This window comes from Megascapheus bottae, chromosome 14 (assembly GCF_031878675.1).
Source record: "Megascapheus bottae isolate mThoBot1 chromosome 14, mThoBot2.hap1, whole genome shotgun sequence".
Classification (NCBI taxonomy): Eukaryota; Metazoa; Chordata; class Mammalia; order Rodentia; family Geomyidae; genus Megascapheus; species Megascapheus bottae.
This window is the reverse complement of record NC_143522.1, coordinates 1,700,386-1,720,814: the sequence shown is the minus strand read 5'-3', so window position 1 is coordinate 1,720,814 and position 20,429 is coordinate 1,700,386. Positions and strand designations below refer to the sequence as shown.

At 39.4% G+C, this 20,429-nt stretch overlaps 1 protein-coding gene across 2 annotated transcripts in view; it reads left to right on the top strand.

Moving 5' to 3' along the window:
• Rtn1 (reticulon 1) overlaps positions 1-20,429 on the top strand; it is a 184,961-nt gene that overhangs the window by 151,236 nt on the left and 13,296 nt on the right. Inside the window, exon 1 of one of the 2 annotated variants that reach the window (XM_090344211.1) lies at positions 10,598-10,783. The exons of the other annotated variant lie outside the window; for it this stretch is intronic. Within the exon in view, the coding sequence (XP_090200337.1) occupies positions 10,723-10,783 (61 nt within the window). The 5' untranslated portion in view covers positions 10,598-10,722. Of the gene's footprint in view, positions 1-10,597; positions 10,784-20,429 lie in introns of those variants that run through there. 2 annotated transcript variants of the gene reach the window in all.

Sequence of the window (20,429 nt, the reverse complement as noted above, 5' to 3'; positions counted from 1 at the left end):
TTATAAGACAAATGGTTAGAGATAGAAACAGATATTGATTATGAAAGAAATACAAATGTCCACTACTCAGGAAGCTGAGATCTAAGGATCCCAATTTGAAGCCAGCTTGGCAGACAAATCAAGAGACTCTTATTTCCAGTTAATCAGCAACACCCCAAAGTGGAGGTATGACTCAAGTGATAGAACATCCAAGCTGAGTAAATGAAAAAAAGCCAAGCAAAATCAACTTTAAAATATCAGCTTAAAAAATAAAAAGACACGGGCCAGGAGTTTGGCCTAGTGGTAGAGTGCTTGCCTAGCATGCACGAAGACCCGGGTTCCATTCCTCAGCACCACATACATAGATAAAAGCTGGAAGTGATGCTGTGGCTCAAGGGTAGAGCTGTAGCCTTGAGAAAAATCCAAGGACAATGCTCAGGCCCTGAGTTCAAGTCCCACAACTGGCAAAAAAAAAGACATGTCCAGTAAACATAAAATTTATTGTACCGGGCTGGGAGTTTGGCCTAGTGGTAGAGTGCTTGCCTAGCATGCACGAAGACCCGGGTTCGATTCCTCGGTACCACATACATAGAAAAAAGCTGGAAGTGGTGCTGAAGCTCAGTAGTAGAGCTCTAGCCTTGAGAAAGTCCAAGGACAGTGCTCAGGCCCTGAGCTCAAACCCAGGACTGGCAAAAAAAAATTATTGTACCAAAAATAATAACTAACATAAAAAGAAAATAGAAAGCATGATTGATACACACAAAATGAGGTTTTCATATCCTGTATCACTGATTTCTTTCTGAGATTATTTCTTGAGGCTTTTCCCTATATGAAATCTTTATTGGTTCTTGAAAGAAGAGGATTATGCTAATTCTTGTAAATCATCCAGTGTCTGGCAGATGACATGAAAGGTATAAGGAATCAAATCCCTATTAAGGGGGGGGGGGAAATCTCATAAATATAATCATGCCAATTGCGAACTTCAGAAATCTATCCAAGTTAAGAGCTTGGGAAGGCCAGCAGGGGAAATTCTGAGCTGAAAGGGAGAAACAGGAAAGGGGCAAAAATAAACTCAGGTTGCCAAGGGCTTCCAGAAGGAATCCTGGCCTGATCTAAGAAGTGACTGTGTTGTCAGAGGCTGAGATGGAGAACAAGGCTCATCCAGAGGGCACTCTAAAGAAGCAGTCCAAGCTGTTATGGAAGATTGCCAAATTGCACCCTAGCCAAGATGCCAAGTGAAGCCTGTTGGTAGCTCACAGGCTGTTCACTGAGCCTCACATACTTTTCCAAAGAATAAATCAAGCCAGAGCCAGTGACTCGCACCAGTAGTCCTAGCTGCTCAGGAGACTGGGATCAGAAGCTCACCATTTGTAGCCAGCCCAAGCAGACAAATCTGAGAGATTCTTAACCAGCAAAAACAAAACAAACAAACCTGAAAGTGGAGATGTGGCTCAAGTAGTAGAGTGTCAACCTTGAAAGAAAAAGCAGGGCTTTTGTCTGGCTATTTCAAGCCCCATACTGACACAAAGCAACAGCAAAAATACAAATCAGTGTTTATTTTTCAGTATATTTGAAAAGCTGTGCAATCATTTCAGCACACCGTAACCATCCTAACCAAGAAACAATGCCCATTAGAAGTTTTCCCCCATTTCTTCTACCAGTCCCAGACAACTTCTGATCTCTCATTTCATATAAATGGAATCACATAGTAAACAACCTTACATCTGGCCCCTTTCTCTTAGCATGTTTCAAAGTTGACCCATGTTGTATGTATTGATAACTTGTTCCTTTTTATGGCTGAAAAATATTCCATGGAGTGGATATACTGGTTTTGTGTGTCCATTCATGATCGTTCCTCCTCTTTCTGCCTCATCCTTCCAGCTGCTGGGATTACAGACTTACACAACCATATAGATATGAATTCTTGTGGTGCAATTAAGTCAGGCTCTCTTAAGCTCAGTTAATACCTTTTTCTTCATCCACTTTTATACCTTGTCTTTCTACAACTTTGCCCGTTTCACTTAGTTTGTCTCATGTATTGGGCTGCAGTTGTTTATAGTATTCTGTAATGTCAGGCACAATCTCCTCTCTTTAGTCCAACCAACCAACAGTTGGTTTCACTGATATTTCTATTTTGATTTTTTTTATTGCATTTATGTCCACTCTGATATTTGCTACTTTTTCACAACTGCTTGCTTTGTACTTCTCTCCCTCTCCCTCTCCCCCTCTCCCTCCCCCTCTCCCTCTCCCTCTCCCTCTCTCTCTCTCTCTCTCTCTCTCTCTCTCTCTCTCTCTCTCTCTCTCTCTCTCACACACACACACACACACTTTTTTTCTATTTTTTATCTGAGACTAGAACTTGAACTTGGTACCTGATGCTTTCACTCACTGGATGTTTTTCTACCAACTGAACCGTGCCCCTACCCCTTGCTTTGGGTTTAATTTGTTCTTCTTTCCTTTTCCAATTTCTTAAAGGGTTATGATTGGCCTCTTCTTGTTTAATACAGGCTTTTTTCTTACTGATCTCCTTAGGTTTTTATTTGATTCCCATCATTTCAAAATATTTTCTAATTAGTCTTGTGATTTCTTCTTTGTCCCATTTCTTATCTGGAAGTATACTGAGTAAGTTTTGTTTGTCTTTTTCTTTTTCAGTTTTTTGATAAAGATGTGTCCAGGTATATAATTATTTGTATACAAATTATTTTGAGTTAATTAGGGGGTCTTATAAATTAACCAATTTTAGTTGAGACTGTTGGAAAAATTTTATTATATGCAACACTGGGGCTTGAATTTAGGGCCTGGGTGTTTCTTGACTTTCATGCTCAAGTCTGGCACTCCATCATATGAGCCATATCTTCAATTCTGGCTTATTGGTGATGATTAATTGGAGATAAAAGTCTCATGGATTTTCCTGCATGGGCTAGATCCACACTGTAATCTTCAGATGTCATCCTCCTGAATAGCTAGGATTACAAGTACGAGCCACTGGTGTCTGGCTGAAGAATTATTTCTGTATAAGTACCATATGCTAACCAATTGTGCCACTGGAGCTCCTGAAGAATTATTTCTTAAAACACTTTTTCTGTTCCTTTCTATGTTCTTTCTTTCTTGAATACCAATTGCACATATATTGGCACACTTGATTTTTTTTTATATCACATGTCTCTGCATCTCTGTTCATTTTGGTTTACGCTTTTTCCTGTTTAACACATTAGATCATTTTTATTCATCTATTTTCCAATTTAGTTACTCTATCTTCTGTTATGTTTAATCTGCTGCTGAACCCATCTGGTGAATTTTACTTCTTACTTACGTTTTCATTGCTAGAATTTTCAATTGGTTCTTTTTTAGAGTTTCTGAGCCTTTATCGGTATTTCCTATTTGTTGAGTCATTATCATCCTGTTTCCCATGGTGCTTTACATTTAGTTTCCTTTAGATCTTTGAATGTAATGCGTCTTACACCACATCATATGCTGGATTTTAATTAAATTGTTATCTTGTTTTTGCTTACCATAGTATTTTCATGTTTGAGGCAAGTCTCATGTGGTAAAGCACTTTCCTAGCAGGTGTGAGGTCCTTAGTTCCAGTCCCAGTATCACACAAAAAAATAAAAACAAGCAAGCCATCATATTTTCAGATTCAGTTATGTTGAAACCCTAGTTCATTTTTTGTAACTGTTCTATAGGTTTCCATTATGTGAATGAATAACCCACAGTTTATCCATTTCCCTACTGAAAGTATTATAGACATCACTATAAAATAAGCAACCTTTTCCACAATTGATACATATGTTTGGGAATTTCTTTTAAGTAAGCAACCTTTTTGAAAGTACTATGTCATAAGGACATGGTATTAGAATTACCAAGCTGTTCTGCAGAGCTAGTAGTGCAACATGTGTGGTATTACATATTCTCCATCTTTACTTGATAACATCAAACTACACACTTGGTTTCTCCCCGGTTGAGCAATGTCACTCACAGTGATTCTAGTGTGCTTAGAAGGTGTGTGAGCAGATGAGGGGTTGGGGGGAGGGGGAGGGTTCATTGGCTCAAGGTATTCCCAATTGAATACTTGAGATAGGCACGTTTTTATATTGTCCTATTTTTCTTTTGAATTTCCTTTTACTCATGTGTGGAGTGCATGACTTGATACCTTATAGTCTGGGGCTTCTTTTTCATTAATTTATACTTTTCTTGATCCAGACTTAAGGTTTAAATTTTAATGTAATATCAGTAATTACTGTTTTCCTTTCATATGTTGTACATATAAAATACATATATAATATAATTATGTTATAAACAATATAAAGCTATAGTCTTTTTTCCTAAAATTTGACTTTTCTTCTTAGTCTATTTGTTAATTACTTTTTATAGATAGATGTGAGTTCATTTCCTCTTTTTTGCAGATGCATAGACAATTATTCTAGTACTGTTTTTATATAGCAACACTGTATTAACAACTGTAAAGTAGTGGAAACAGTGATAAATGAGACCATTGGTGTCATCGGTGGTGGTAATAACCAAATCCATCCATGCCCAGCTTCATCTCTAAGCTCACTGTTCCTTCCATAGGTCTACTTAGCTATGACTGAGACAAAATTAGGTTGTTTCCCTTAGAGAATGTACATGTCTTCATACCTAAAAGATGAGACTCTTCTTTCTCCTCTTTCTCTTCCCCCTCTTCCTTACTTATTTTTCTCTTTCAAAATTGCAACAATTGTTAGCATAATTTCTCATCCCCGCATGAATTTGAGGATTGGCCTGGAAAGTACAATGAAAATTTGAAATTTTTATCAAAAGCATTTGAATTTATAGAATAATTCATGGGGGAAATGATTAAAATTATTTCATCTGTGAAACAATGGGTATTTCTGGCATACTGTGGTTTCTTATTTAGTTGTACAAAGTAAAGGGTTTCATTGTGGTTTCCGTACACGTGTACAATGCACTTGGTCATATTCATTGCCTTGATTTCCCTTTCTTATCCTCCTCCACGTTTCCTCTGTTTTTTCCTTCCACATCCCTGACACAGTCCCTCTTCTGCTTCTATACTTTTTTGTTTTACCCCTATATTCCACATCTAAGAGACAGTATACGATTCCTGTCTTTGTAAGACTGGGTTATTTTAATTAATATGATGATTGCCAGGTCTATCGATTTTTTCTGAAAATGGCCTCATTTCATTCATTTTATGGCTGAGTCATTCTCCATTTCGTATGCATACCGTGTTTTCTTTATTCATCCTTCAACGGGCATTTGAGCTCATTCTGTAGTCTGACTTGTGAATAGTGCACTTGTGAATAGTGCAGCAATGCATATGGGTATACAGGTATAAAGTAAGTGGAATTTGAGCCCTTTGGGGCATGTTGTGGTAATTCTATTTTTAATATTTTGAGGATCCCTAGACAATTAGTACAATAGTGTACAACAATGAGTCATTATGAAAAAAAAGGATATTTTCTTTTTAAGATTTCCTTGAAAAGTTTTTATAATTCTCTCTTTATGTTTCTAGATGCTTTTGGTTATGTTTATTCCCAGGAACCTTATAGATTTACTACTCTTATGATAGGTAACTTAAATGTCCTATTTCACAAAAAGAAAAAAAAAGATTTTACCATACTATAAGAACACCATTTAGTTTTGTATCCAGAAGGACTTTAGATGACAATTATTGTCCCTTTCTACTTTGAGAATGTTATTGTCTCAACCTATTATCATTTCATTTTGTGAAACACTGCCATTGACCTAACATGTTCTCTGCCTTTTATTTATGCTTGCTTCCGGATTTTTCTCTTTGTTTTGAATGTCTTGTTGGTTCACTATGCTATGGGTTGAGGTATTGAATTCTTCTCTGTCTTGCTAAACAAGGGCCAAATGTCTCTAACCTTAGTATTTTGCCTTTATATCAATAAGAGGAAATTCCAAATTTGTACCAATTACTCAACTTCATGTGTAACTTCACTTCTAGAAACCCTTCAGTCCCTCCATCTACTGACAGCATTAGTCCACAGGCTTGTCACAATCTGGTCCCTGTCTATTATTAAGTTTCTCAATCCATATCAATTTGCCAAGAAATTTCTGTCAGATTGGTGATGCTATTTCCTGTGCAGGACTCAAATTGAATGATCACATGTTCTTTGAAGGCTTTCACAAAACTTTTTTCTCCCTAACCATCTTATTTTGTGTAATTACTTTTTCCAGCTCCTATATCAGGTAACTAACTTGATCTATTTAGATGTAACATTCCCCCAACCAGAGTCTTGGTAGTCAGTTCATTTGTATTTACAGAGATGGAGTCTAAGTATTGGCTCCATAAATGTCAGTAGATTAAGTGAATCCACTGACAAAAACAAAATCCACAAATGAGAGTAAACACTCTCCATCTCATAGGGGTCTTAAAACAATCGATTATATACCACATGAAACATTTGCAAAATGTTAACAAACTTTGAAGGTTCTAAGTACCGATGCATTGTGTCAGTCTTTTTGATTCCTGCATCAATTTAGTGCCTTGGGGTATGAACTAAACTAGCTGTCTTTCAATTTCCTTATTCCATATGACATAAGCAGAGTGCTGAGTATCCTTTGACCACAATGAACTCTACTTTTAGTTCTAGTTCTGTGCCTTTACTTCCAATTGCTTTACCTCTCAGAGCATAAAAATTAAGACATTTTATGAAAATATTTCATATAGCATGACAATTCTTACATTCTGTCATGAAAACTGAGGACATCTTTGAATGTTCTTCTCCACTGCATTTTTATGCTGCAGTCCTATTCTTTCTTTAGATGTCTGTTCTGACTTTACCTTATAAGTTAGGTCTTTACTGATCTTCCTTATAAGATAGCAGACTTTCACACACATCCAGTCTCTAGCCTCTGCTTTATTTTTCTAGTGCACTTGTCTATGAATGAAATACTTTGTATTCATTATTGAAATATGTTTATTAACTATGTTTATTTGTTATTATTTACTCTTCTTCCTATCTACCCACATCCTATCATATAAACTTCTGAAAGTTAGGAACTTTCTATGCCTAGAAAAGTGGCTAGCACATAATAGGGACTCAATAAATACTTGTTGAATAAGTACATCACTGTGAGTACCACTGATTCTCATGAGTGAATTCCTAATTCCAATGGAGACAGACAATTCAGCCACCCTGGGCATGGCGGCCTTCAACACTCATCAATGTGGGATGAGATTACAAAACTCAACTATTTTGCTTTGCCTTTAAAACAGACTGCCTAATGCATGATTTCATCTCGAAAACTAAAGAAATCGCTTCCTCTCCTGGCAGGCACCTAAACCAAGTTCTGATATTGGCTATGTGAAAAACCCGTCTGTTCTCTACTGGCTTAAAGATAGTGGCAGTTCCTGCCTGCGTTTAGCAAGCTTTCTTTTTTCTTTCATTGCCAAAAGAAAATTTACATATCTATTCTACCCCCCCCCCTCTTTTTTAAAATCAGTTTGAAAAACTGTGTGGATACTTGTGCAAAGGAGCATCCATTTATATTTTCAGAAGAAATGAATTCCTATTATTTCATAAAAGCAAACATCTAAAATGATAACTTATTTGTAAATTACAGAAAGGAGAGAGGGTCCACAGAAGATACAAGGCCACACATAACTAAGTTCCTCAGTGCAAGTGTGTCTAATGCATCTATGTCCTATGATTCCCAGTCAAATGATCTCCTTATCCTGCTGTACTTTCCTTTAACAAACTCACTTATGTTTTTTAACTTCCTGTACAGGAATCTAAAGCCCCACAATTCTTATTTCGCTGATGTAAATCCTGTTAGTGTCATTTGTGGTTTTACTTCTTCAGTTTTTAATCATGTGACCCCTCTTGGATTTTTATATGCCACCAAACTTCTTTTTTCCAGATTTAGCAAGATTATAAATAACGTGGTCCTGGGGTGGGGGTGTGGATCAGTTGGGAGATGGCTAGCCAATGAGCAAAAGTGGACATAGGGACGCCGTTCAAGTCCTGGTCATGGACCTAGAAGAGAACTAAAAGCTGTATGCTGGTGGCTCACACCTGTAACTGTAGATACTCAGGGTGCTGAGATATGAAGATCGTTGTTCAGAGCCAGCCAGGGCAGGAAAGGCTGTGAGGCTCTCATCTCCAATTAACCACCAAAAAACTGGAAGTGGTGCTGGGGTTCAAGGTGGTAGAGTGCTAGCCTTGAGTAAAATAACTCAGGGACAGTGCCTAGGCCCTGAGTTCAACCCCCACAACCATCATTACCACTACCACCAATCAAGAAGAGGAAGAAGGAAGAAGAAGTGGGGGTGGGGGTGGGGGGGTCTTTCAGCCAAGTTGACATTCTGAGGTCAACTTTATAGTCAGTGAGAACGCACAACCCAAGCAGTCTGGCATCATCTGTCCTGTGCTTGAGGAAGAGCTTGCCTGGTTAAGAATGTGCTACTCTCAGCTTGCTACTGAGATTAGCCATACCCATGACACAGGATATCCGATTAACACTGCACACTTGAGGTGTATTTCTCTGTGACTCCCCCTCCTGCACTGAAGGCCCTGCTGGACGTACAGCTGAAGATTAAAGATATCGTTGGACTCCCAGTGCCTCCTAGTGGCAGAGGCTCCAAAGATTCCCAGAAAAGTGGCCAAGGCAGTAGCTACAGCCCACTTGGCAAGCCTTGCCAGTCCTGTGGTTGGTTCTGGGTCTTGTTCTTCTATCATGAAGTGAAAATTAAATCATGATGGATTCATCATCCTGCATCAGTATTTTTAGTAACTTGCTGATTGAATTTCCAGCATTAACCATGACAATGAAAAAAAACAATGTGTGTGTGTGGGGGGGTGTGGGCAGGAGATACAAATTAAACAAGCCACTAATGTCCCAGTGGGAGGCTGCTTTGAAGAGTGCTTTGTAAACTTGTGGGTCACTGTTTTCCTCCCCATCCTCCCTGGGGTAGTTCTGCCATCTTCCTCTTTTTGGAGATCATTGCTGCCCAGAAGTGCCAAAATCACCCTCCTGTAGTCACACTCATTAAACTTCTTCAAGAATTATTTCAGACATACTATAAAGATATGCTGAGAAGCCCAGCTGGTTTCTCTTGAACTTTGTATTCTAAGAAGAAAATGCATAATTGCAAAGATTGTATTTTAAAGTCTATGCTTCATAAAAAATGAATGAAACAGTCGGGTGCTGGTGGCTCACGCCTGTAATCTTAGCTACTCAGGAGAGCTGTTCAGAGCAGGCCTTGGCAGAAAAGTCCTGGTGAGACTCTATCTCCAATTAACCATTCAAAAATAAAAGGCAGTGGAGCTGTGGTTCAGTTCATGGGGCTGTAGCCTTGAGCACAAAGAGGCACAGGACAGTGCCTAGGCCAGAGTTCAAGTCCCACAACTGACAAACAAAACAAAACAAAAACCATCAGTATGGTGGACCAGCATAACACTGAGATTATAGTCCCTAAACCTCACTGACACAGGCTAGGCAAATGCAGATTTGGGTCTGAGAAAGAATGTCTCTGCAGCTGGGGGGTAGGGGGAGGATCCTGAGGCTCCACTGGGGAGGGGTGGAGAAGGGGAAGGGGAGGGGAGGGGATGGGAAGGAAGGGAAGGGGCACCTGTACTACGGGTAAGGCCAGGCCACAGCAAAATGAAGCAGGATAGGCTTCTGTGGCATCATCTGCCCTAGGCATCTTCTGTCCTTCTGTCCTTAAGCTTTGTCTTGTCTCAAGAGACCCCAAGGCAGACAATACCCACATTACCTTCCTTTCTCTTGGCCTTTATCTATGTTTTCCTCATCAAAACACACTCAGGCACTATCCAGGCTCCCAAGGTCTTGGTCTACTCTGGGACAAAGTATTTTATGTTAAGATCTGGTGTTCCTACTTGGACATTCGCATATTGTAACGTTAATCTCTCCGATTACACCACCCACCTCCATCACCCAGTCCCGAAGACGACTCTCTGGACACAGAAGGCCCTCGGCTCTCCCAGGGATCTGTCTGAACGTCCCCTCACTTGGAGCCTGTCTTTCAACCCCACCCCAGAGCCAGGGGTCCCAGGGCGACGACGGGAGACTGGCATCACCCCCAGGGTGGGGGGGGGGACGCTGCACTGCGGGATTCCTCTGCTAGGACTGCAGCCTGCCCACAAAGGGTGGGGAGACTTGTGGACTCTTCCAGGCCAGGGAGAGCATTTGGGCACGTTCTTTGGAAAGAGCCCGAGCCATGGAAACGATCCGGAGGGAAAGCTCGAGGACGCGGCGCTGCCAGCCTCGCGCTCGCCACGGCTGCATCTCTCCCAACAGGTTTCCAAGACTCTGTACCGTGCCCATCGGGGATAGCCCGGGACCCCCAGTCTAACCCTGGATGCTCTCTCCACACCGCTGTCGGGACCAATGCTCCCTCCCTCCACCGAGAAGGCGGCGGTCCAGGCAGCGCCCTGCTCCCTGCGCGCGCCCCCTCGCCCACCCTCCGCCCCTGCGCACCCAGCAGCAGCGCTGGGCCCGCATCCCCGCGCAAGCGCACACGCGCGCGCGCGGGCCACTCCAGAGCCGCGCCGCGCTGATTGGCTGGCGGGCATCTGAACCGCGGCGCCCGCGCGGCCCCGCGCCGCCGCCGCCGCCGCGCGCTCCTGCCGCACAGCCCCAGTCTGTCTGCAGCCGCGCGGCCACCTCGAGCCCTGCCCGGGGAGGGGGCCAGCCGACGCCTGCCTGGCTAGCTCAGCGAGCCACCCCCCCCCGACCCCGCCTCAAGCCCGCACCATGCAGGCCACCGCCGATTCCACCAAGATGGACTGTGTGTGGAGCAACTGGAAAAGTCAGGGTATTCTCTTTATTTCCCTAGTGCATGCCTGCGGCGCCCGCGAACCCCGGGTCCCCGACTCGTCCACCGCGCATCTCTCCACCTGTGCCACCTCTGCATGCCTTACTACCCACGAGCCTTCCTGTGGTCGCGGGTGGGCGGGGGGGTAAATCTGCGATTTCCAAATCAAAATGGATGGTGTGTGACTTTTCCCTGCCCCTCTCCTCCCCCCGCCTTTTTTCCTTTCCCCTCTTTGTGTTCACCTGGTAATGCTGGTGTTTGCCAGGAGGCATCTTTTGCCTCCCCCCCCACCCCCCTGGAGCTCTTTGGGTGTTATCCTTCAGGAATTGTTTCATCTTCGCTCATCCCCAGTATTCAAGGGCTTTCTTATTGTTCCATCCATCTGGGTGCATTGACCTCTGCACGCAGAGTGCCATCTTTTCGTGGCAGAAGCATTCTCCCGTTGCATCTCTCCAAGGGGACACACCCATGTCAGGGTTGTTATTGGTGGCCACACACAAAGGAGTCTGGAAAGACAGACTGGCTCTCCAAATCCTGACACTGTGATGGCGTAGCTACGTGTTAGAATGCTTCACTCCGAAAGGTGTCTATGCTTTTGTCTGTCATGGCCATCACCTGGGAGTGTGATGTATTAATGGGGGGGTTCTGTGCAGGAAATGGAGGGAAATAACCAAGTAGTGGTGGTAGCCCCTGGATTATAACAGATTTATTTTGCAACAGTCCATATGAGCACTGGGTGTGGCCTCACTGGGGTTGCTTTTCAGCCATTTTTATTCAGCCTCATACTTCACGCATCCATCTCTCTCCATTGTTACATCAAAATTCCCTCCCTTACCTTGCCGGGTTCAAAATAAAGAGGAGAAAGAGACACTATGCGGGAATGCAATGTGTGTTGCAACCCGGGTGTTTGTGTCTTTTGATCCATAATAAATTCGGTTCTGAAGAAGGCGCCTTTGGTGTAACCTGCAGCATCCTTCAGGAGAACAAGAATACACTGGAGTAGTTCATTAAAAAGAAAAGGAAAACTTGGCTATCTTTCCCTTGTAATTTTATATCATAGAAGAAATGGGTGCCTTTTCATCTTTAATGCTTGTGTGGGAGATTTTCTGGGGTTCTTTTTTTAAGCAAAAGTGTACACAAATCTCAGGATTAAACGCATGCTTCTTGTCTGTCGCATTGGGTGTCAATGATATATACATATATATAGTAGGCTACTTCAAATTACATGAATCTGTTGGAAAGATGACTGTCAAAAGTAAATAGATGGACCATAAATTTAAAAGCCAATAAATAAGAAATATGTGCCAATTGAGAGGCATCATTTTAGGAAGTGATGACAGTAGCATATGCTGGTTACAGAAAGGCAGCTGGGAAAGGCTTTGTGACATTCTCATTATGTGTTTAGACCCATGGGTTTATTAGATAGATAGATAGACATATATATATATATATACATGGTAACCACTGTTTCATATAATATCATTTAGTTGGACATAAAGATTAGCTGTTAGACTGTGATTATGAGTTCCTTCTAGTCTTGACAAAAGTGGATATCAAAAAGATGGCAGCTTTCCTGTTTTATTTGTGTGTGATACAGGACATTGTTTATCACAATCCCATGTTTTCTCTTGGTTGACTTTGTTTTTTTTTTAATGTACAGACATTTATAATCAAACATTAACACAAAAATGCCATCAATTGTCCACTGACGTCAATCATGTTCCTTTCTAAAGCACAGCTACTCATGAAGATTAATTCAAGATTGTTCAGGATCTGTCACACGCGGTGACCTTTGGTTGTCTTCAGTACACTTACTTCCATTTCTCAGACAGAACAAAACCATTATCATGAAAACGGACATCTGACTAAGTGGGTGGGTTTATCTGCATAAAAGAGAAGTGCTTAGAAATGAATTATTCTCCCTCAAACCTAGTGCAAGAATTTTTTGTTTAAACCTACGATAAGATTTTATTGTTGTTGTTTAGGATTTTCAGCACATCTTCATTTTATTCTCACATTCACCAAAAGCAGTTGTTCTGAACTCTGGCTTCACATTAGCATCCTCTGGGAAGCTTTACAAAACACAAAGGATGCCAGGCCCCACCCTGATAGAACCTCATTCATTTGAACCCAGCTTCCCTATTTTTGTTGTTGTTGTTGTTGTTGTTTAATATTCCTCAGGTGAGTGTAATATGAATCTAGGGTTAAAGAAAACCCATGGGCAAGCAGAAGTTCAGCACACAAATGATATGGGTGTGACTGCAGTGAGCCGTAAATGCAGTTAGAACAAGTCAGCATGGCATGGTCAGGAATGTCCTCTGGAATTATTAGGAAGTGAATGTTTTGCTTGGGGAAAAGATAAATAATGCATGCTTCACGTTTCTTCCATATTTTTAAATATTTATGGAGAAATCATAGCAGATTGAGAATTCAGTTGGGATGAATTACTATGTATCATAAAATCTATAATGTGCATGCAGAAAGATTATATATAACCTTATTAATATGTATGATCTCAGCTATAGGCAAGACTGCTTAGTGGTGGTGCATATCTGTAATCTTAGCACTAAGGCAGGAGGCTAAGGCAGGAAGACAGAGAGTTCAAGGCCGATGTGGGCTGCAGAGTGTCTCAAAAACAACAAAATCAAGCCAACCATCCAAACAAACAAGTAAACGTATTTAAAAGCATATTTAAAAAGATGCTAAAGTCTACGTTATAGTACCCTGTCTAGCCTCTGCCTATTTTTAAATTTAATTTAATCTTTATTGTTATTGTAGAGGTGATATACAGAGGGGTTACAATTACATGAATCGGGTAATAAGTACAATTATGTCTCCCCTTCTCCTTAGGCTCTTCCAGTTTTCTCTCCCTTCTCCGCCCACAAGATATATAGTTCATTTTCTATATAGCATCTAGTGAGTACCAAGATTCTGCTTCTAATTAACAAAGAATTATTTTTTTCTTTTAAAAATAATCTTATTATCCTTAAGTAGTTATAAAGAATTATACTACTGGTACTCAATGTTGCCTAATAAACCAAAGCACATTCTACTCAGTGAAAGGAAATGAGATAAAACAATGACTTAACGACACACTGCATAGGTAAAAATCACAGTGAACAATACTAAAATCATGGGACCATTTTTGCTGTGTGATTTACTTGCATTTTTACATTTCGCCCTCACAAGTCCTCTCATAGGCAGCACTCAAGATCCCTCGCTTGCCAGGTGATGGCTGAGGGTTCTGTCCAGGCCACGCAGCTAGTACTGCCAGAGCCTGTGCTGCTGCAGTGTTGCCACCTGCCTGGGAGGGGACTGCTTTTTCCTCCAGGGTGTTCCTGAGCTGTGTGTGTAAGGGTGATTGTGTGAACTGAATGTGTCTTCTGTTTACAAGTTTTGATTTTGTCACACCTCTCCTTTGAGATTTCTGGTTTACTCTTGGATATTATAAGGCTTAAGGAAATCAAGTGACTTGCTCAATGTTTTGTGCTAAATGGCAACTGGAATAGTAAAAGATGACTTTCTTGTCCTCCCATCCAGAGCATTTTACCATTTCAGCATTACAATTCAGGCTGAATGACAGAAAGTGAATTCCCATTTAGCCTCAACGAGTTATTTTCACATAGACCCTTTCTGTATAGACAAAACAAAATCCAGCAGGGAGGCAGCAGTCTTATCTAATTTATATCATTATTATGAAAATCACCATGATCACCAAATCACCATCCTAAATTCCTATAAATAGTTGTGTTGTGTCAGTTACTGTCCTAAACTCCAATGACGAATCTTATCTTAATTTAGGCTCCAGAAAATGTTGCAGTATACAGTAGGGGATGGAGAGTTTTTGATCAGTAATTTGCCCAGGATGAAACTGGATCCTGAATGCAAGGCAGCCTAATCATAAAGCCTACATTTCATTCTACCACACTATGCCTAAGTCCAAATAATACTGTGTCCGGGGGCAAGGGGAGGGAACACAATTTAATCAGAGTCTCCATCCATATGATTCGGCCGCTAGTCAGAGGTCACGCTTTCCAGATTTCACTATGCTACGGTCACCTGGTAGATCTATAGTAATGTGAAGGATGGGTACCTGTTCTGGGCGTGGCTAAGCATTAGCTTTGGCTCCCTCTTACTGTGGGTGGCCTGTTACAGCGCCCCCCAGCATGGAAAGTATTGATGGAAGATGAAACACTTGCTGCAGATGTCGAACGTAAAAGCATTTATTATTTTTTATACAAAATAAAAAGTTAGAAAACTGTGCTTGCCTACCGTGCTGTCTGGAAACTCATCAAGGAACTTCCTGCTGGTTTGAGATCTCTGTTAAAGGGCTGAACCTTCCAGAATACACAGAGGACATAGCTGTGTAAGCCACAGATATTAGAGGAGATGCTTATCATTTGAAAAAGGAGTTTATCAAAGATAATTTTAAACACATATATAAAGGCAAATCAATAATTTTATCTAAGGTAATGCTGTATTTAGAATATCAGACTGTAAAATTATATTTGATATCTCTCTTTGTATAGATTTCAGTTAGATTCAATAGGAAAGTGAATTTGCTAATTGCGTGTTATTTAGATGTTCAGTTACTACACTATAAAATGAAGGTCTTTTTACAAAATGTATTATCATTGCCAAGAAAAACTTTACAAAGGTATGTCTTACAGTTTGTTACAGGAATGGCTTTATATTTTTTTCTGAAACCTATCATGTATCTACATTATGAGACATTTTATTTTATGAAGAAAATTTCAAATGAAAGCCACAAGTCACCCCAAATTCTACCAGCCAGAGTTACAATTTTTGCTAAATACTGCCCAGCATATTTACATAGCTAGCTAGATACATTGATATGTTGCTGCATCCATTAAAAATAGACTATAAAATTAAGGCAAGTGGACTGATAGCCAAAGAAAGATAATGTCTATAAAGTAAGATTTATAGAACTTCAAAATAGTTTAAAATAATCAGATGGAAGTTGCTAATGTGAGACTGAAAGAACTGTGGAACTTCAGATACATGGTACTTTACAATATATGCTTTTCTTTTTTTTTTTTTTTTTTTTTTGCCAGTCCTGGGCTTGAGCTCAGGGCCTGAGCACTGTCCTTGGACTTTCTCAAGGCTAGAGCTCTACCACTTGAGCCTCAGCACCACTTCTGGCTTTTTTCTATGTATGTGGTACCGAGGAATTGAACCCGGGTCTTCATGCATGCTAGGTAAGCACTTTAACCACTTGGCCAAACTCCCGGCCCAATATATGCTTTTTTTAAAATTAAGAGAAAGACATAAGAACTAATAAGTTAGATCAACTTTTAATTACACTTTAGTTGTAGATTTCACAGGATTCTATAGCATTTAACATTTCTTTAAAAGGATACATACTCTTAGTGAAAAAAATATGACAAAAAGCTTGATAATGTATTTCTTTGTATGTGTTTGAAAAAGTTATATACGGGCATTAATTAGAAATTAATACAAAAATATTTTGAAAACAACTTATAATTTTTCCATTTTAATTTTTATAATGTACTTTGAACATTTTGTACTTTCCTTAAGTTTTTCTATCTGCCTATTTTTCTTTACAGGATGATTATGGCATTAGATCATAACTGATATTGCAGCTTTTTCAAAACCTTTCAATTACTATTTCAATATCTGAACAAAATTTTGTTAGGCACAGAAAAGAAAATCATACCTTCAAGGCAGGCACTAATGGCTCACACCTGTAATCCTGGCTACACAGTAGACTGAGATCTGAAGATAACAGCTAGAAGCCAACCTAGACACACAAATCCAAGAGATTCTTACCTCAGCTACAAAATAAAAAGCCAGAAATGGAGCTATGTCTCAAGTGGTAGAGCCCAAAAGCTCAGAGACAGTGCCAAGACCCTGAGTTCCAGCCCCAGGATTCACATACACACACACCTTCAAATCTGTTATTTTTCTCCAGTTTCATGAATTAACTAATATAATGAATAATAATTTTATTAAAACAATTCTGATATTCTATGATTAGTATATGTCAGAGATTGTGTATAAAATTTTCTACTCTAGCTAGCAAGTATTTTATTTTTCAAATCTCTTTTCTCTCATATTTGAAATGATATTTTGCACCCAGTTCTTTTGCATCTTTAGACTAGTTAATACATTCTGCAACAAAATTATGAAGTAAATTGTATATTTGTTACAATATAATTAAATTCTAAAAGTCCACGGAATTGAGCAAAACAAAATCTATTTTAGTCCAGGAATAGATGGCCTCCAGAATATCACATTTGTTTAAAACAATTAAACATGTGTAACTTTAAACTTTCCCATCCTTTACAACCTGTTAAGTTTCATACAATATTTATACATCAACACCTTTCCTGAATGCAGCCATTCAGAGAAACATAACCAAGCTGCCTATAAATTAAGTTGACAATTTGAAAAATTAAGAAGTTGTTATTAATGATTTCTTTAAAAACTATCTTTTCTTAGGCAACAGCTAAAAAATGGTTCAAAACCATGATAATTATAATTGTGTTATAAATGTATAGCATATATTTTAATTTTTTTAAATGGCCATATGCTGATAGCTCATGCCTATAATCCTAGTTACTCGGGAGACTGAGATCTGGATGATTGAAATTCAAAGCCAATCTGGGGAAGAAATGTACTTGAAACACCATCTCCAATTAATCAGCAAACACCAGGATGCATCGCTTAAGTGGTAGAGCACCAGCAAGTTTAGCTGATGGGAGACCTAGAGTTCAAACCCCAATACTAGCAAAAAAATAAAAATGGTTAGAAATTTTGGAACTTAGAAGTTCAGGATTTGGAATTTTTGTTTTCTTCATTGCCAAAAAATATGTTTGAGCTATATCCTGAAGTTAATATATCCTTAAGCTATATCCTTAATCTGAGCAAAGCTTAATTTCATGAAGTAAAACCTTGAATTCTTTATTTTATGTTTTGCCAAAAGGAAACAGGTAATTCCAGCCTTATTTACAAATTCTTTGCCAAGACTGTTGTTAATTTTGAACAAATGAAAAGTATAAACATAGCAGATTTCAGTTTTTGGAACTTATTGCAAATCTACCCATTTCACAATAAGCAAGCTTTAATCGTGATCATACTTTATCTCCCCCTTCAAGAACCTGTTCACCAAACTGTAGAGTTGCAGATCTGAAATCCAGTGGTAACTAATGGGAGGAAATGACTCACAAACACTGGTGAGATAAGAGCTCATTTCTTTTCTTATACCTTCTTAGTAAAAAATAATTTTAGGGCTTGAGGTGTGGCTCAAAGTGGTAGAGTACTTCATACAAAGAATCATCATGGTCTTAGTTCCAGTTTTAAATTAAATTTTAAATATGAGATATATATACATACTATGGAATATTAGCCATCTATTTGTGTCCATTTGTGGAATCTATACCTAAAATAGTGAGGTGAAGAGGATTGAAGTACATACATTACATGTCATGAAACCACCAAACATTGTGAAAAAGGATGAAAATACCATTTAGGGGTGAGCCAACTATATACATGTATGGAATTGTCACAATAAGACCCCTCTAGAAACAACAACAATAAGAAGCATCAGCTCTCTGTCTTTATGGTTCTCTCTAGTCTACCACATGGTGAATTTAGTGCAACTGTGTCATTTGTCCATTCTTCTTTTTGTGAAATGCTGGTATTTCTGTGACATTCACTTGGCCTTTTTATTTTAAAGTAGCATTAAGTTGTGTTATAACAAGTTGTACAATGCTGCCTGAAACCTTTTCTAGATCAAGATAGGATATAAATACACATTTAAGGAAATGGCACAGTAATGCAGATAGCTCTTCATAATATATTGCCATTTTGTATTATTTACTTATACCACACTTTATCTCATAAATAAAATATAAGTAGCTGCACTGATATCTTGTCAGTTCATACATTTTTAATAAACATTCTAAATTCTGCAGTGACTATTGGGTTATATAATTGAATATGTCAAAAATGGTCTCCCAAATAAAAAATGAATTTAGACTGCAGTAAAGAGATGTTCTGTCCAGAAATATGACCTAGGGTTTAATTTTCAATTAGCTATTCATTCCAGCCTTAGAATCACGCCTCTTATTTTTCTTTTCTGTTATTAATTATATCCTAGGAATGAATATGGAGAACTGGTTTTGGCACTGGGTAATAGGAGCCTTCAGTCTGACAGGTTTACCTTTGACTGGATCCATTCTAAGCCAGTCCCAGTTTGCAACGGCAAACTGCTTTTATCTGTGGTTTGGGGACTGTTAGGACATCACCGCGCCCAGTGCATTTATCAAATTAATAGGACACACTGATGTATCATTTTGGGATCAATGAACCTTTGGAGTTTTAGCAAAGAAGCTTTCATTTTTTAATTGTCAGAGTGATACAGTAATATATCTACCCTAGAGAGCATACTTAGCAAGCAATGTATGTTCCTCTGTTTAGGTTCTCACCTGGCTTTTCCAGGTGAGGAGAATCTTGAAGAAAGTTGTGCACTGCTTGTTGTATCCAAAGAAGAATGGGTTTTGTAGCAGTTAAGAGTTACTTGGATTTTTCTTACTTGGGTTCAAAGGAAAATGTTATTCAAATGTCTCGTTTTCTGGATTCAGTATGGTCTGTGGCAATACAGTGTTACAGTTACAAAGAAATACTTATTAGACTCATAGCTCTGGAGACTCAGTTCTGGTGACCGCTTTCTGCTGGCAGTAGCCTGAAGTGGTACATGGCATCAAATTGTGAAAGAGATATTGGTTTGGAGAGAATGACTGTTCTTACTATGCTACCAGTGGAACTCTACTCTGATGACTATCTGATCCCAGTCATTCCTGAAGACCCCACTTCTAAACACCAGGGTTGGATTACGTTTCTTCCTTCTCAATACCTCACAAAGGGGATTAAAATCCAGAGAGAGTTTCAGTGTGGGCAAGCCCCATTCACACCATAGCAGCTATCATAAAGCTTCCTACACTAGTTTACGACATCCGATGCATGGTTAAAATATGAAAAAGCAGCATGTACCTAGTAGATTTGGAAATTCTCACTCCGTCGTCAGCTCTGGGCACATGCTTGCTCTGACCACCACAGCCCTTATTATTCACACCCTCCCACTCCCCAGCTATCGCCACCCTCTTTCCCAGTCGTGTTCATTTTGATTCTTTCCCCTTGGATTTCACTCCACTTCCACCCGTACTGATCAGAGCAACCATAATCTAGCCCTATTGACTACACTGCGAATTCTTGTCTGTGGCCACACCCACTTTTGGACATTCCTTTTATTCATCCTTTTTGGAATCATTATTTTTCCAACAGAAACAGGATGTGAGCCACATATATGACCAAAATGTCCAGCTGCCATATTTAAAAGTAAATGAGGCAAAATATATTTTGTAATTTATTTTATTCAGTCCAATCTATCTGAAATATTAGCCTTTCAACATATCATTGGTACAAAGAAATGCATTTAAGGAGATATTTTATTTTACATTTTTTTACACTTAAGTCTAAAATCCAATATAGTACTTGACACAGAAAAATTCATTTGGGACCATGTACTTGGAGTACATGGTAGCCACATATGACTTGTTACCATATAACTTATATTGCACAACACAGACCTTATCTTTTCCTA